Consider the following 18214-nt stretch of genomic DNA (forward strand, 5'->3'; position numbering starts at 1 on the left):
TGCGATCGCACAATTATAAACCAACAACAGAAATTACAAACAAGTGCAGTCCCCTGCAGACCAGACCCTGTTGCCTGCTGCCTGTTGTTGTCCTCTCAAAATGTCCAAGTCATGGCCACCACCACCACCCGCCCTCTCACATTCTCAATCGAATGCCCCTTTTCGAATCTCTCAATCTTCTTCGATCCCAATAAGCATGATCATCATGATGATCTTCCACACAAATTGCTTTATCCGAACAGCTGCTGCTGCTGCTGCTGGTGCAGGCAGGAAATCTTTGCATAATCTAGGCTTATAATTCAATTAATACTCGCACTCGTCCCTCTCTGTGCACTTAACGCCCAAACTTGAAGTGCAACACTAGAATCCAACCACATGACTGGCAACATGAGTGTCCGATCGTCCGAAGTGCTGCAGATGGGAGATGGGATGACGGCCAAGATCGTCGTCACACTGTCTGCTGCAGATGCTTTAGTTGATCCATCGGTGAATGGGCACAGGTACAGGTACGGGTACAGGTTGATGATGGAGCTGCACCGGAAATCGATTTCGAGTGTTGCCCAAAGAGATCGGTCGGCATTAGCATTAGCAAATGATATTGCTGATGGGAGTGATAGAAATTAAGGCATTAGCAGGCGATTTCTATGGAAAGTGTTAGGGAAAGTGAAAGATGTTCTATCTGAAACATTCCCCAGAATGCAACCGATCTTTTAATTATGTTTGTGTTTGACCGCCAACCAATCCCAGTTTCATATATAAAAATCACATCATGGTTTCTTTAAAAAAATGCTTTTTGCTTTCTATTCTTTCTTTTTAATTGATTTCGGTTCATCATTAATTGTATTTCTTTATAATTTGTGTTAACTAAATGTTAATATTTTTGTTTTAGTTTTCTTTTCTTTTCATTTCGTATCCATTGCGGCTATCATTACTATTTACAAATGCCTGGACAGCTACGACAAAGGATACATCTATATATATTTATATCGATTTTTATACATTTAAAAAACAAGAAAATAAACAATAACAACGTTTCTCATGGTAGGTATACGATATTGATAGGATAGGCATACAAAAAAAAAAAATATATTTTACAGGAGCCTTGGCAAGCAGGATATCAATATTACAATCTAAAAAAAAAAATATTATATGTAGATCCATTTACGAGGGGCAAAACACTTAGCGACTATCGAATATTAAACTAAATTAAATTTAAATTTCATTTAAATTAAATTAACTAAACTGCAGCTTCTTACACTACAATGCAGGAATGCTTGTTTGTTTGTTTGTTTGTTTGTCTTTCTGTTTGTTTGCTTGTTTGTTTGTTGGTTTGTTGTGTGGGTTCTCATGAGATTGCTGGTTCGATGCTGAATGGATGCTCAAAGCCTAACTGGGAATGCGCTATGGTATCGTGTTTTTTTTTAGCTGGGATCTTTTCATTTCATATGCAAGCTTCACATATAATTTTGACTAGGAAAGGACGTTTAGTGTTTTCATTCGTTTTTGATGGTGTGCTTTGAGGGGGTGTGTATGCTTTAGATACTTCGAGGAGGAGTGCCCCCGCTAGCGATGGGCTCGTGCTGGCGAGGACTGCTCTAGTCACACCTCGCTGGGCATGCAATGCACACTCGAGTCCTGCGACATCTCATCCATGGAGGATTCTACAAAGAAATATTAGGAAGATTAGGAAGGCTTCTTACGTGTCGAATAGTTTAAGGAAGGTAAGGAAATGATCGAAACCAGTTCAGACCGTTAACTACTGCCACTACTGCCTTACCGTGCGTCGGGTATAGACCCGCTTTAGAGCCGTTCATATGCATTGGATTCTGTGCGTTATTCTGAAATGAATACGTTAACTGCAGGTTAATATGACGCGCAAATGAGCTTCCTTCCGGTTCGCGTACTGCAATCAAAAATCGTTTGTTGAAAGGAGAAAAAAAAACAGAAGAAATTGTGAATACTGGTGTTAGCATCTTATACTCTTTTCTTGGATGTGTGTATTTTGTCTGTACTTCAAGTGTCTGTCTCTCTTAGATATGTGTGCTACTGTACGGGATACAGGGCAGGATACAGGATACAGGATGGTGGTTTCTAGTACTACTATGGTCTCTTGGAGGGGTGTGGGTTGGGGGTCTTGGGGGAGAGCATGCTGCACTAATCCACTACTTACTTTTATTCTTACCAGCATGTATGTGTTTTTTCTGACGCGCACGCGAATTCTGGAACCACACTTGCGTCACACGCTTGCTCAGACCGGTCACCGATGCAATGCGCTCCAAATCCTGGCCATCCGGATTACTGTCAATCTGGAAGTTGGCCTGCAGCACTTGCAATTGCTCCTCGGTGAAGGTGGTGCGCACACGTTTCGTTTTACTCTTGTGATAGCCATCACCGTCACAGCCTTCTACAAGAAAAAGAGTAAAGAAAAAATGAGAATTCGAATGAGAATAAGAATCAGAATCAGACTCAGACTCAGACTCAGAAACAGAATCATAAATGGGTATCGTAGGGCAAACGACTTATTGCCACTGGACTTAGGGTCTAAAAGCATTTTGACATCCAACCAAATTGAAAATGTCAAAAAGTGTTTATAGTTTATAGTACTTTACAGACGGACCATCTTGGTGGTCTCTCCGTGAAGAGAGTATTGAGTGGGGGAGGGGGGAACGACATTCTCAAGCCGATCACGTCGCCTCAGAGCCAGAGCCAGAGCCAGAGTCAGACCTGACCTGAGACCTGAGATGAAGAGTTTGTGTTTTACGAGTGTGACACGATTTCATCAGGGAAGAAGGTCGGTCCAGGTCTGGTCTTGGTCTTGGTTTTGGTCTTGGTCTTGCTACTGGTCTGGCGACCGACTGGCGCTAAGTTCTTCCTCTGTTTCTCTGTTTTCACTGTATTTAAAACAGTGAAGCGTTCCAAATTGGCAACCGATTCGGCCACTGAAGCGTGCATCATGTTTTCGACTTGTTTTTTTCGTTGATGTTTTATGCTCTTTAAGAGTTCTGTTTGGTTTGGTCTGGTTTCATTTTGTTTCTGATTTTCAATTCGCTTACCGTCACTTGAGGTGGTGCCACCCTCGACCGTTTCCAGATAATGAGCCTTGCAAAGCACCCGGTCATCCATGAGGGCAAACTGTTCCCCGGTGGACAACTGGCGTCCGCACTGATCGCAGGCAAAGCAGGCCAGATGAAAGACCAAATCCCTGGCACGTCTCACCCAGTCCGAGGCGGAGATGCCGCGACAGCATTTCGAGCATTTGGCGCCAAAATTTCTGCAATTAAAAAAGGCGAGAGCGGATATTGTAATCAGTTTTGCTATAGCCCATAGCCTATATATGTACATCGTACGAGTATTCCTTGGAATATTGGATTGATTTTCCAAGCGGAAGTAGTGGGGTCTGCCTCTGCTCTCACTCTCTCGCTCTCTCCAGCGTTTTTCCAAATGAGTTGGCAACTTTTGGTAGCTTATTGTTAGCCTTTAAGCTTATTTTTACAACAGCCCCCAACAATGTATGGGGTATGTGTATGGAGCATGACTCGGACGTGAGTTTGTGGACCTGGACCTGGCTTTGAGTTGGGTTTGGAGCTGGAGATGGAGCTGGAGCTGGAGCCCTGTTGGATGATGTCTCCATCGGGCAATGCACACTTAAAATTCTTAACTTGAAAAATAAATATTTTTACAGCATCTCACGGCGCGTCTGTTTGTTTATTTTCATTTGGTTCGACGTCGACACCGTTTTCCTACGACTCTCTTTCTGTGCCTCCCATTCCTATCTTTCTCTGGCTGTATCTTTCTGTGTATGGATGTATCCGTAAGATACTTTTGCTTGCAAGTTGCATACTGCTGGAAAAGTTTTCATTTTGGCTGCTGCTGCTGCTGCATCTTTGTCGTTGTTGACTTTATGGATTAAGTCGCAAACGTTGTCGAATTGTTACAATTATCTTTGGAACTCTTAAAAAGATGTGTGGGAAAACTATTTGGAAAACACTTGTGCACACACACACACTCACAATACGAGATGGCAAATCAATTGGAATTTTCCAAAACAAAACACTCGCATACCAACAAAAAAAAAAGCAGGGAAAGTTCATTGAGGAACAGATGTGGCATCCACATACTCGTAGTAGATGGTAAACTCACTTGCTGTAGTCGGCCTTGCAGTAGACCTGCCTTTCCCGGATGAAGCACGACTGCTGGCGGTCCAAGGGGCACATGCACATGCAGCATCTCAGGCAATGGGCGTGCCACGAGCAGCCGCCAACCTCGAGAAAGAATCGATCCGAGATTGGTTCGCCACACGCTGCGCAGGAACGCAGCTCAGTCTGAAAAAGAAGAGAGCCGTAAAAAATGGTGTTATTCGATTATTAGTTAGAGCTACTAGCCATACTACATACTACGAGTACAATGCATATCGATCTTCATCTGTTCTATGCAAATTGTCATGGCTTTTTGATCAGACGCACCACGCACAGAACCGGATCGGATCGGATCGGACGGGATCGGATGGGATGGAATCGAATCGGATTCCGTAGTACGATCTCTAATCTCTGATACACTCTCTATGCGAAACCGTAGCGCCCCGTCGGACTGTTTCTTCTTTTGTTGTGCCTTCAAATGAAATCGTTCAATAAATCTGGCAAATGTCCCGGCGGCTTCTGTTTTATTTCTCGGCTGCAGCATTTAACTTATGTATATTTAAAAAATCTCAATAGCCACAAAAGACCAGGCCAATAACAGCATCGCATCGGAAATCTTATCACAGACGAGTTTCTTTCGCTTTTTTTGTGTGTTTTTTTCTTGGTTTTTGTTGTTGTTTTGTACGTATTTATATTGTGGTGTTGTTTTTGCTCTTTTTCCAGAATTGAACCATAAATTTAAAAATGTTATGCTAATTGTTGTTGTCCGTGTATTGTTGCTGGTGCGACGGCAACTGCTTCAAGTCCCCAGGCCCAGGTCTACCCCCAAAATGTGAAATTTATAGACCCATCTGCGCGATCGATCTTATGAATATTCACGATCTCGCCTGCATGTTACGCCGTTTTAAATGAGTGTTTCAAACAAATTTTATTGCGTTTCATAAAGTACCAAAAGACACCGAACCGAAACCAAAAACCCAATCCAAAACCGAAAACCGAAGCTCAACCAAAATCCATATAGACGGAGGGATTTCTTAATTGATTTTTTAGTGCTGCCTCGAGACAGCGATGGCAAGTGTCGATTTCGACAATTATTTTAACAGCTGCAAAATCTGCATCAAATTGCAGTCACTTATTTATGGAGAGCTTCAATTAGGAGTGTATTATCCCCAATATGTATAATTCAACTGGGGGAATATCAAATAAAATATAATATACGTATATAATGGGTATGCCAAATTATTATTTCAAAGATGTCGGGGATGTCGGCCTAATGGGGGGCTCAATGCTTGGTATCAAGCATTGTATTAGCATTCGAACGATAGAAATAATTGTAGAAAATAAGATTCATAGGTTACACGATATTCGCATCTCTGCAGAGTTCTCACAACTCCCATATGTTGTACTTGCCCCAGAAATTTCCCAAAAACTCAACTATCCATCACTACACACAATTAATTTCCCATTAGTCTGTCCACCTAGTAGGCTGCAATTGCGAGAAAATTTCCCATTTAAACTTCAATGATAATTCCCTCTCATTATCCGCCACTTGATGGTGCAAAAAAAATTTCAATTACTTGATCTGGTTATTGTTGATTTTGATGAGCAATTTCGAAGCGCATCTTTTTTTTTTGTATAAATTTGAATGCAATACTTGAAGCATTTAATTAATGGCCAGCGTTTTACATGTATGTATGTATTTTCAGTCATTAATAAAAAAGCGAGGGGAATGAGAAGGAAAAGCCAAATAAACCGCGACGGCAACGGCCACAAATTGTTTTTCCATTAATCACAACAAAATGGTTTCATTTTATTTTTTTAACATACCCTAGAAGAGGGCATTACGCTTCTGGATCAGATATTTGCTGCGACGGAAGGTAGGGAACAGAGGGAAGAATTTCCGAATATGTATGTTCTGGACTGAGATCAAATCAATTGAGATTATAATTCAATATAATTCCTCTGTATTACTGCTGCCCGTCTTCTCAATAATCGTAAAACATGCATCTGCAAGGGTATCTGCCGCTTCGACTCCTTTGGCTAGCTTTCCCTTACTTGCCGCTTTTTATGATTTAAGCGGTAAATTGCTGTTGGCAAAACAATTGTCGTTTAACTTTTAACGGAAGCCGATCTGATGTTAACCTGGCTGACGAATGTGTCTTTTTTTTGCCGGCAACCACAAACGGAAAACTGCCATTGACAGGGAATAAATACCGAGTATAAATTTAAACAAATAAATACATACATATTTAAACAGAAACTTGCGGCCGTGACTAGGCCCAAAGGCGGCACAGCAGATCAAAGGGCCCCGAAAGCTGCGACTAAAGCAATTAATAAAACAATACCCCGAACCGAAAGCGGCCGAAAGGTGAAAACCCAGAAGCCGCTCCGGAGCGGTACTCGTACTCGTCGTAATAGATATCTATGAGAATAATTTATGACAGTCCGGCCGAAAACTATCAGATACAAATGTATCTGCGACAGGGCCCTCTGGGCTGGACTGAAGGGAGGTTGGGCTCGGTTGAGGTTGAGGTTGAAATTCCATTGAAATCTGACAGAAATGTGCAATATGGACGCCATCATCAGTGGCGCAACATGTGTGTATCTGTGAGATACATGTGTGCGTGTGTGGCAGCTATAACTACATCCTAACATGGCCGATGGGCTGCTCATTTCTTTGGTGTGCGCGCGCCTGCCCCCCGGCCCCCGGTCCACGGTCTACGGTCCCTTGCCACTGCCACAGCCACTGCCACAACCGCTGCCATTTAACTTTTCAACTGTGCTGCTGCGTGTGACACGTTTAATGGCAGCAGTAGGCTGCCACTTTGCCTCACTCCCCTAGGGGTCCCTACTCCCTACTCCCAACTCCCATCCCCTACTCTCCTCCGTCCCCTCAACGAGCCTGCGCGTTGACTGAAAATACCCCTGCCCCTGCCTCTGCGCCTGCCTCTGGCCCTGGCCACAGGGAGAGCCCTGCCACAGCCTGTCACTTTCGTTTAACTTTTCACATTGCGCGCCCGAAAAACACAACCAGGAGCCGCCGCAGCCTTGCCACGCGGGGTGAGGGGCTGCATTCGGGGTGTTTTTAGCAATTTGTTTTCCCAACGCCCGTTATAACACACAGACACAGACACACTCACAGATGCAGATGCAGAGGTTGTGGCAGATCCAGAGAGGCTGTGTGGCAAGGCCAGACATTGACTTGACTGGGACCAAAAAGTACTAGCCCCGTCTTCTGGTGGTTCTGGTTGTTGCCATTGTTGTAGATACATATGCAATTCTTGTTGTCATGTCTATGCCCACTTTTGAAAATATGTCAGATGTCAGACAGCGGCAGCGACAGCGACAGAGGCAGCGGCAGCGGCAGCGGGACGGACAAACAGACACACATATCCCAGTACTCGTGGAGGGAGGCGACACCCATTTGAAGTGGCATTTTTGGCGAGCATGTCATTTGACTGTAATTTACTCGTGAGTGTCTCTCGTGTCTCCTGCGGTTGACTCACGTGAGTGTTTTTGGGTGTGAGATGCATAAATCTATCTGCCCATGAATTTCAAATGGGTTTCTCGGTTGCAGAAAGTTGAAGCTTAGAATTCGTTCAAAGTTATGCGAAGTGTGACACAGTCGGAAGTAAAGGCAAATGCTTTACTAGGGCACAGATTGAGTTGAAATGAAGGGAGTTTTTAAAGCACTTATCTGTGCCAATGTCCAATAATATACACATTATTCTCGCCCAGACCCCTTGCAGCTGCGGTTCGGATCCCAGAGATCGAGAGATGTACGACTACGAGTACGTATGTATCAAAGATTTCCCGAACCGATACGGAGCGATGAATTTGCCAGATCTCTGCGGGTCGTAAAGTCCCCCAGTTATCTGTGGGACTGTGGCTAGTTCTGTTTCTTTTTTTCCTGCATTTTTTTATGATTATTATTTGCTATGAATACTCGTACTCGCACTCGCAGTCGCACTCGCAGTCAGTGTTATATAAGCACTCCCTTTGGCTGGCCCTCATAAAAATTCCACAATTTAAAACTTGCACCTTGCAACTTTTGGCTCGAAATGTCGTAAATAACACTGTCGGGCAGCCATATAAAGGTGGAAAAACAAAAGGCAAAGATAGAACTATAAAAAGAGACAGACGACAGGCGACAGACGATGCGAAGGGCGGCGGGACGCTGAAGAGTAGGCAATAAAATTTACAATCTGCCCACCTCCTGGGATCCACAAAACTGTGTGTGTGCGTGTGTGTGTAGAGAACCTGATCCATTGGGAGATCGGTAGTTACTGCAACCGGTAGCCGAAAGGGCCACAAACTATATCATCTTCAGAAAAAGAGAGCTCTCCATCCTCTCGAGGGAGACACGCCTAGAAGATCGATTACCCGTAAAACACACGACAATCCGACAATCTTCACGTCATTGCGCAAATTGAGCGATCATCATCATCACACTCTGAGCCGATCGATGGATCTATGAATCAATGAATCGCCCGATCGATGGATGGATGGACGGATGGAGGGATGACAAAAGCCCTTGACAGACTCTGCTGCCACACACTCAATTGGTTTCTGTGGTTGTGACTTGTCATCTCTTCGCCTTGGCCATCCATCCACCGTGAGAATGTTGCGCTCCCAAAAAAAAAACACAAATGAAAGAAAGAAAGAAATAGTAAAAAAAAAAATCACCCAAACAAAGCCGCTTGATAGCAACAACATTGACAATGGGTATATCTTTCAGCTGATATCGAAGCAGTTATGACAACAACTTGAGCACTTGTCACTTGAACAGATTTTGGCGAATGTTTTCCTAAGGCCTTTCGATCTTACGATCGCCCGAGCTCGATCGCTTGTATTTAAGCTGCTTTTCAATACAGAAATTCAACAAAGTACAGCGCGTACAACACCAACAGCAAATTGCAGCGAAGGCTATATAGCCAAGCCGTAATAAAAAGAGCTCAACAATAAAACTCTATATACATATACTACCAATATTTGTATTGTGTAAACTCTTTTTAGTTGATTTATATGCCATGAAAATTTTCAACGGGCGTCTGTCAAATAAATAAATATATATAATTTTTTTCTGGTTTTTGGGTCTGGTTTCCTTTTTGTTTCGGTGACTTTCGAAAAAGGCGTATCGCTTTTTAATTAGAGCTACTTTTTTGTGTTATCAGGCTGCGGCTAGGCGTGGGCTTCATTGTATTGAATATACATCGAATTATGCTAAAATATTACTACCAAAAAAATAACATTTTACACGTCGGCGTTTGTTTGGCGTTAAGTTCAGATCATCGCATCGTATCTGATTGTTATTTAATGACCCCACGAACTGCTCTTTATGAATGGACGCCCACGATCGACGACAGAAAAAAAAAAGAGAATCATCTGTGGAATATCCATAATACGCGCACGCTCCATAAATTGGATAAATGTTTACAAATATTTCATCGGGAAACGGTTAATGGTAATGTCGCTGACGGGACTGGATGGGTTCTTTTCCTCTGTCTGCCCCTTCCTTGGCATACACTATTACTCGTATATATATCTGTAGTCTATAGCTGTGCCTGTTGTCGCGCCCATTGATCCAATCAAATTGATGGGCGGCTATAACAGATGCAGGGAAACCGACACACAGTCACAGTCACAGCGACAGCAACAGCCAAAGCCACAGCCATAGCCACAGCAATGAAAAGGGCAGACTTTTCTATAGGAATACAGTGAATACTGACTAAAGTTTAGGGAGATGGTGCTATGTGTGGGATTCATGACAAAATGACTCAATGAACATATGCATATATGCATGCTAATGGGTACTTTGATTTCTAAGATTATCGACTTATTAGTTTGCCAGGCATCCATTCTGTAGCCCAGTGAACAGAAGTTTTATAGAAGTTTTTGCGGGTTCCCCCTAAACGAATCCCCACTGTATGCTGCATGCATCTGATGCACAAATCCACTGCACAAAACATGTTACGACTGTATATGTGGTGCTGTGTGTGTGTGTGTTGTGCATCTCTCCAGCAAACTTAATTACCGCTTTATGTCAATGGTCCAGCGTGTTTTTGCTAAATTTATCAGCGTTATTAAATTTTATCACTGGCGACAAAATGTGCATATGCCATTCAATTTTCACAACATATTCGCACATCGCACGCACACCCAGGCCTTCAGGAAAGAGAAAGAGAGAGTAGAGTGTTGGGGGCCTTTCAGCCTAGGCAAATATTATGATGGCAGACAGCTCGTCGCACAGATAGCAGCTCCGAAGACTGAGCTAGCGGGAGAGAGAGAGAGAGAGAGAGATAGAGAAAGAGCGATGTGGGGGGACAAGGACAGGGCATTCGGTTGGATGGCAGTCTTGTTGTTGTTGCTGTTGGTGTTGGTGTTGTTTCGGGGCCTAATATTGGCGTAACATCGTAAAATATTTTACGGCCAAATGGGTTCGAGCCAGAGTTGCCAACGTTTTTATGGCGGGGGTCCCAAATACGAAATGTTCTTCGATCTGCAGCTGCCTAAAGCGCTAAGTGGCTCATTGACAATTGCCAAAAAAGTAACTAAAATACAAATGGTATTCTTAAAGAAATAATATACAAGCGATCATTAAAATGCCAAGCCCCAAAGAGACACCAAAAATATTGTGAAACAAAAACAAAAATAAAAGTTTACACATAAATAAAAAAGAGTATCTTGGGCTTTGTTTTTTTTGTTTTTGTTTCTGATACTCTCACGATGACAAAGACTCATCTCATCTGATCTCCTCTCCTCTCAGGAGCGGTAGAAGTTTATTCCAGGGAGGGGGCAGGGTATCATCCAGTATCTCAGAGACCCAGAGTACCCAAGAGTATCCCCCAGTGTTGACAAGTTATTGCCCAAAGAGCGGCGACGACTTAAAATGTCGCACTTTATTACACTACAAAACACAAAACTCAACTCAGACTCAGCCTCGGCATCAGAGCCACAGACTCATCGAGATGATCTCCGTTCTGGGTTCTGTTCGGTTGGGATATCACTTGGGGACTGGTTGGAGTTTTACAGCCCCAAGATGTGCTGTTCATTCGTGTTGTTGTTGTTCTTGTTGTTGCTGTTGGCAAACATCGGGCTTTGTGTCCCGCTCCCAGCCGCGTCGCTTTATTATAACTGTTGACTGCTGCTCGCATACGAAATAAATTTCATTTTAATACTTTCTTCGTTTTAGTTTTCGTATATTTTATTTAATGGTGGGTATCCAGAGTTGATCCGAAAGTGATTTGCATAACGGACAAAGAGACGGACACTGTTCTCACGATTTTTCCCACCGAAAGATTATCCACTCAAGAACTCGTATACTCCCAGTCCTCATAGTGTGCATAGAGATCGACGGTTGATAGATCGCTCGACTTATGCAGCTAATACCGTTTTCGGGCTTCTATAGCTGCCGCTGGAAATGGAATTGGAAATGGAATCGGAGATGGAGATGGAGATCGAGATGGAGATGGAGAGGGAGTTAGAGTTAGAGTTGAAGATGAAGCTCCTGACTGCCACTTCCACTGACCATAAACATAGACAGGTGGCAATGTTCATTTGCATAGACAACGTTTCGATATTAAATTTCAAAGCGAACGACCAGCGTCAACGACATTCCGACGAAAATAAAAAATAAAAACCAACAAAAAGCGCGTTGGAAGGTGGAAGATGGAAGGTGGAAGGTGGAAGAAAAAAAACCTCTACTGGTGGCACTCTGAAAATGGCTCTACGGATTGGCTTCTGGTCGCCACCCGTCTATAACTATTTTCTAGAGAGACCAAAAATGATTTCCTGAACTTGTTTCGTGTTTTAATCATTTGCGGCTTTCGGCAGCTGCCCAAAAACCTAAACGCAAACCCAAATCGAACATGTAAATTATACCTGTGTCTGTGTCCGGAGCGATACAACCTTTTGTTTTCTGGGACCTCTTTTTAATGGGAGCATGACAGGGAGCTTTTAGGATGTGACTTGTCTTTGAATAGACGAATAATGGTCTCAGCTTCCTTACAAAACTCCATCTTAGGAAACTTTTCCTTCAAGATATCGATCTATTATCGACATAAATACAATATTTATTCGGAAATTCATGGAAATATCATCTAAATATGCTTGATATCTCCTCTCATACACATTTATTAGCTCTTAATTAAAGATGATCTCTGTCGAATTTGTTGTGAATGCATAAAGAATAGCAAGTTATTGCGTTACTTTGTATAATAGAGCGCCCTGTGGCTCTGCAATTTGTTAAGCAATAAATTCCACTTAAAGATTTGCATAAAAATTGGGTTTCCTAAATGGACTTGAACCCTACGGCCTGCTATTGGCAGTACAGCAAACATTTCAATTGCCATTTTTTTTTATTACTATATGTGTTCGCAAACTTTTGTTTTCTATTTCTATTTTTTATAAACTTTTTGCTGTATTGTGTGCATAAATTTAGATGGGAATATCATCAAACGGCAGTTGTGCAAATAATTTCTAGGGAGAGAGAAAATCCCCCTCTCTGTTTATTTCTCTCTGGCACTCTACGAGTGCTAATAAATCGCTTATAAATCGACCGCAAGTATCTCAAACGTTTTCGACACGCGTTTTTCTTGTTTTGTATCTCTTTTTTTTGCATCTTTTTTTTTTTGCCCAATTCTCTTCGCATTTTTAAGGCATTCATCATAAAGTCGTCTCGACGGGGTCTGTTGAGGGTCGGAGTCCGAGTCTGAGTGAATCCGAAACCGAAAATCCGTAATGCCTTTGTCTCTTCGTCAACATGTCACAGCCACTAAACATCAATAAGTTGGCTTTTTATTGATTTCGTTTTTCATTTGTGAAGTTGTCTCTTTTACAGCTCATCTTTGTGCAGAGTTTTTAGGGGGATTTCGTGTTTGATTTCTTACTTTTTATTGGGCATTGGCCACAATTAATTAGCTAAATCTGCATTTTGCATAAATTACCAAATAATATTTTCATATTTCGACTCGCACGCAGCCACGCAGCCTCCAATGCAAATTTTGTTTGTTCCTCTCTTTTTTTGTGGGGCAATAAATCAAGTCTGAAGCGGTTTTTTTGTGGGCCACCGCCAAAGTTCTAACTGATAATTTATTTGGTCTATGGGACAGAGGTGACTTTGAATGATTTTAGCGGTGCTTTTCAAACGTTATCGAAACTAGTTCTGAGGTAGTCTCTTCCCTTCAGAACTACCACTCATTCCGGCTACTGTTCCACAGATACCCATCGATAAGAGCTGCTCCGAGAGCTGCTCTTTTGGCCAATTTGCAATTGTCAAACAATTAAATAACAATATTTTCAGACACACACGGATGGAGCAGGCCAGAGAACATTTATTTTGCCAAACGATGGATGTTTTTGGTAATTTTTTGGGGGCCAAAATCGATTGGTTTGTCGTTGCGGATTGTTAGGCGAGGCCAGGAAATGGGGCCTGAACTAGGACCGGAAGGAGGACCAGAAGTAGGACCAGGACCACGACCAGGACCAGTAACAGCACCAGGAGAATATAACAAGCTCCTCAGGGGGTTGTTGAAGGACAGAGGCCTGTATGACACAGCCCTAAACAATTTAGGGGCGGGTTTTGGGTAGATTGTGTCTTTCTCTGTTTTTTTTTTTTGTTGGGTTCCAGCAGTAGACAGGAGTTCGAATGATTTGTGGCATTTTACAATTTTATTTGCTTCGTATGTCCCTGCCCCTGCCCCATGGCCATGCATCATTTGTAAGCCAACTAAGCGTCCTTTAAGGACTATTTTGTGGATGCACTCAAACGAACAATGGAAGACACTCGACTCGACTCCTCGACTCGACTCTCCTCAAGACAGTTTCTTTTGTGCGGTTTTGTGCCTTTCTGCCTTCCTGCCTTGCTGTCCTCCTGCCTTCTGCATTTGATTTTCATTCGAAGGGGATTTTTCACATTTACCTGCTAAAAGTGCTGCTGCGATTTTGACACGTTTCTCCCTAGAGAATGCCACATAGATCGGGGAAAATTGCAGTTCGCATGCGCAACCCAAGCCCAAACCCAAACCCAAGCCAAGAAGAGGACCAAAAACTGACCAAAAAATCTATGTTTATCTGTGCAGGCCCTCTCGAGAGATCTATTGTCTCTATACGATGTTCGTGGGACATAAACAAAGGTGTGATATTTGTTTCTCTTTTGTCCCTGATCGGGGCAATTGGCTCAAGTCAAGATGCATTTTGGCTTGTCCATTGTTCTGGCTGAAGAGGTCCGAGGCGTAGACTTCTTGTCAGCATTGTCACGCCATACAGACGTCGACGCCGCCCTGACAATTAGACAGATTCCGATATTGGACACTGAACCCTGGACACTGGATGCATATGGGCATTGTCAAGCCAATTATGATCAGTGTATGGTGAAAAATCTGTCTCTGGCTGACCGCTGGTCCAGCAGCTGTTTGCCATCTTTCGAGAGCACATTTCAAGATGCAACTGGCACGCGCTTGGGCCTGGACTCTTGTGTGGGATTTGGCGGACAATACGAGAGTTAGGCGTGTAATCTACCAAAAGGTGTTTTGTTCAAGATTCAAAGGTAATCAGTAGTTTGCAGATATGGCAAGTCGGTGAGAAGTTGGGAATTAGCTTAGATTTATCATGTTTATCATGGGTAGATTGTGGTCATATCATATTTTGTACGATTTCCTCAATCGCATAATAGCATAATTGCAGAAGAAAGGATGTTCCCTAAGGATAGAGCTCTGCTCTATCAATAATTGTTATTTGTATATTCTACAAGACAGATTTGCAACTTATATTATATCTCTAATATGATTCTAAATTGGCTAAACTAGCTTTTAATCTTTACTATGGACTTCTAAAGGTTTCAACTATGAGTATCTGGAGTTTCTAAATACAGCCTTCACTTATATTAAAAAATTTCAATCAAAACTCTATTAAAATTTACAGAATTATTACCTTTTAGCACTCCGAACCCATATATTCCTGCTATTCCGTATTTAAAGCCGATACCAAACCACAATTTATATAAATACAAATCAATGTTACAACCTTCACTAATCCCTTAAGCTAAGGCTAAAACCCAACTCAAATCTCCAACTCTTTCCACAAGAGAAAAGAAAAACACGCCGCCACAGATCATTCGATGAGGATCCCATATGAGAGGAAGGCGTCAACAAGTTTTTACACAAAACTTTGTAATATTTATGGGGGTTTCTTTCTTTTTCTTTTTTCACTTCTTTCAATTTTCTTGTGAATTATTAATGAAAAATCATTTATTGAAATATGTATAGGTATGTTTTTTTATAGTGGCTTTGCAGGCATTCGACATTTAAACGCTTAAATATTTATGCCTTTTTTATATCTCTTTCTCCCGACCATACGTACTACCTAAGAGCTGCCAGAAGAAAGACCCCATATACATTGTTGAATATTCATAAGCAAGCGCCTAGTGGCGTCATTTTCGGATTTGTATTTGGGATAGAGATTGGGATGGAGATGGGGATGGGGATTGGAATGAGAGTAGCAGCCGAAAGAGCCGAACAACTGGGGCGGGGTCAAGATCGATGATGTCAAGAAAAGGTCTTGGGCAACAGAATCGCCCCATTGTTAATGTTGTTGGTGTTGTTGTTGTTTTTGACCGAAGCCAGCGGCTTAGAACTGTTGACATTTGATTTTCGGGGTCTAAGCCCTAGATTTTTTGGTTGTAAGCGGCTCCGACTTAGATCTCCCGCTGTTCTCACACTGACAGTTATCGGATACTCTCCAATCAGATCAGATCGAAGAGTTTTGCCCGAGAATCTATAACACTTTCGGTCTAGTGGGGGCAGAGCAATAAGCGTCAGCACCTTGTCCAATTTGCTATGGTAATGAAAATTACATTCGTCGAACAAAGCCATGGCAAATCGATCATCGCCGAGCATAAATCATGATCAATTCTCTGCAGACTCATGGCAAAATACTCGTATTGGGGTTCGTATACGTACAACCCGAAAAAATATACAAATCCTGTGGGTGGTTCACACAAAAAAAAAAGCTCTCACAGCGGGTGCAAAAATCGATTAAACGTTTAAGCCCAAGAGTAGGAAAAAAAGAACCGGATAAAAATGAAATCTTTTTTGTTGAATGAACATTGAATTGAGCAACATCATCCAGGCGACACGATCAATGCAACATCGAGAGAAAATGTTTAGCTAATGTTCAACTGAATATCACTTTTTGTGTGTGGCTGGTGCTGGGACTGGGGCTTTGGTTGCGGTTCGGGTTTGGCATCCACTGCAGATACGAGTACTGCTCGTAGATCGAACCTCAGATGAGCCTCGTTTCACAGCCGAAAACTTTTTGTTCCACTCAAAGTGTGGGCTGTGTGATGGGATCCGTCGCTCCTCCGATATGCACCCCCACTGTGCGATCTGTGTGCTTTTCATATTCACCGCGATCCGATGTGGTTTTTGGTCTGTCTGTCGTCTGTGTTTTGGAAACTCATCGTTTTCCAGCGGCTATTAGTGAGATCAGATCGCTTTGGTTTTGAAATTGAATTGGATCTCGATCGGAATCTGAATCTCAATCTGTGTCAGTATCTGTATCTGTATCTGTATCTGTATCTGTATCTGGGCTTCGAGTCGAAAATCATTGTCTTAACGCTCCCCCACACACACACACTCACTTCCATATCTAATGGTTGGCGGCCTGACGCCGCCTGTTGCGTTTTCCGGCTCAAATGCTCTCAGCGGGCTAACAATCTATACAACAAACCCATTTTATGGGTCACTGAGAGTTGTCTTACATGTGCACCAATTAAAAAGGAAAGCAAAATCATAAGCTATGGACTGTGCGGGTGGAATATGGAAGGAATATAGACAGATGTGTGGATTTACGTGTGAGATGTCTCATTATAATTTGAAGTGAGAGATTTATATGCTCTAACACAAGTTAAGGATGGTTTTCTATCACTTAGATAAGGTTTCAGGCCGTGATTAACTTTCCGTAAGGCATAAGCAAACTATTTTTAATAATATTTAGACGAAAAGTATCTTAAATATATAGTTTCCAACTATTTTCAAAAGTTTAAAACGTTTCCTTTACAAATCAATATGAAAGTACTATATCTTGTAATATTCTGGTCTTGAAGAAATTATGATATCCATCAGTTATACATATTTCAAAAATATATCCTATAGGATTTTCCATCTTCTGTTATCTGTAGGATCACACATCGTTCTTCCTAACTCACCTTCATTTTAATTGCCTCCACAATTTTGGCGGTTTTTAATCCAAGTCTTTTGCACAAAATTCTTTAGCCAGCTTTAGTCGAACTGGACCTTAGAGTGCGGAGTTCAGATCTTAAAGAGTAGATCTTAGGACGACTTGATCAGTGTTTGTCAAGCGTCCAACAGTTGTCACTGACTTCATAAAATAATTCTTATATAATATGCTGCTGCTATAAAAAAAAACCGATGTTTCCGATGGATCAATTTGCGAGCGTTTGCAACATTTTCATTTGATTAGCACATTCGATAATAGTTCACTCTGCCGTCGGCTGTATGGATGGTAGAGATGTTGCGGATTTTCGTACTGTGGGACCCTTATCAAGAGCGACGCGTACGCGTGTCGTGATAACACGTTTGGGCCAAGAACGACGGCAATCGTGGCTCAGACGAAAGAGCCACAACCAGAACCAAGAATACGTTTTCAGAGCGGATCGGATCGGAGCGGAGCGGACGCGACGTTGTTACAGCTTCGAGGCCACTGCGTAAACTGCCGGTGCTCTAGCCTCACGGATCTGACGGCAGCATTGGATCTGTGATGTCTGTGGCGACGACGACGACGACGGTGACGATGACGCCCGGTTTCCATATGCCCATAGCATACTGCAAACACCACCACCACAAGCACGCACACATTCACATACAGGGCACAACACCAGCACCACCACCACCACTGCAGCACAAACTCCGAATTTTGACTCGAAAACCCGCTCAACTGGTTCTCGAGCCACAGCTGTCGTCTCGGGGTTGATGGTGATTGGTTGCCATGACTGCCTCCGGCTCGACGGGCAACGCCCCCTTTCGGAACGAGTTTCCGCTTGTCGTCCCCCATTTTGAGTG

The 18214-nt window shown here is 42.6% G+C and overlaps 1 protein-coding gene across 3 annotated transcripts; it reads right to left on the reverse strand.

Moving 5' to 3' along the window:
• Positions 1 to 1568: 1568 nt before the first annotated feature.
• Positions 1569 to 17901, reverse strand: LOC108153504 (LIM/homeobox protein Awh). Of its 3 annotated transcripts, none has more exons than XM_017283555.2 (6): positions 17341 to 17901; positions 4141 to 4322; positions 3054 to 3271; positions 2183 to 2404; positions 1778 to 1903; positions 1569 to 1661 (listed from the first exon to the last, which is right to left on the reverse strand). In XM_017283555.2, the coding sequence occupies exons 1-6, from the start codon at positions 17344 to 17346 to the stop codon at positions 1600 to 1602; spliced, it is 816 nt and encodes a 271-aa protein (XP_017139044.1). In that variant the 5' UTR covers positions 17347 to 17901; the 3' UTR covers positions 1569 to 1599. The 3 variants fall into 3 exon arrangements, with proteins under 3 accessions (XP_017139044.1, XP_017139043.1, XP_017139046.1); XM_017283554.2 differs by having other exon boundaries at positions 2171 to 2404; XM_017283557.2 differs by lacking the exon at positions 1569 to 1661 and having other exon boundaries at positions 1778 to 1838.
• Positions 17902 to 18214: the final 313 nt, after the last annotated feature.

This window comes from Drosophila miranda, chromosome XR (assembly GCF_003369915.1).
Source record: "Drosophila miranda strain MSH22 chromosome XR, D.miranda_PacBio2.1, whole genome shotgun sequence".
Lineage (NCBI taxonomy): Eukaryota > Metazoa > Arthropoda > Insecta > Diptera > Drosophilidae > Drosophila > Drosophila miranda.

Excerpts from the sequence above, each read along its gene's own strand:
- LOC108153504 (XM_017283554.2), bottom strand. Across the intron at positions 3,272-4,140 it reads TGCAAGGCCGACTACAGCAA|AAATTTTGGCGCCAAATGCT; the intron begins GTGAGTTTACCA and ends TTTTAATTGCAG. Across the intron at positions 1,904-2,170 it reads ACATGCTGGTAAGAATAAAA|TACGCGAACCGGAAGGAAGC; the intron begins GTAAGTAGTGGA and ends TTTTGATTGCAG.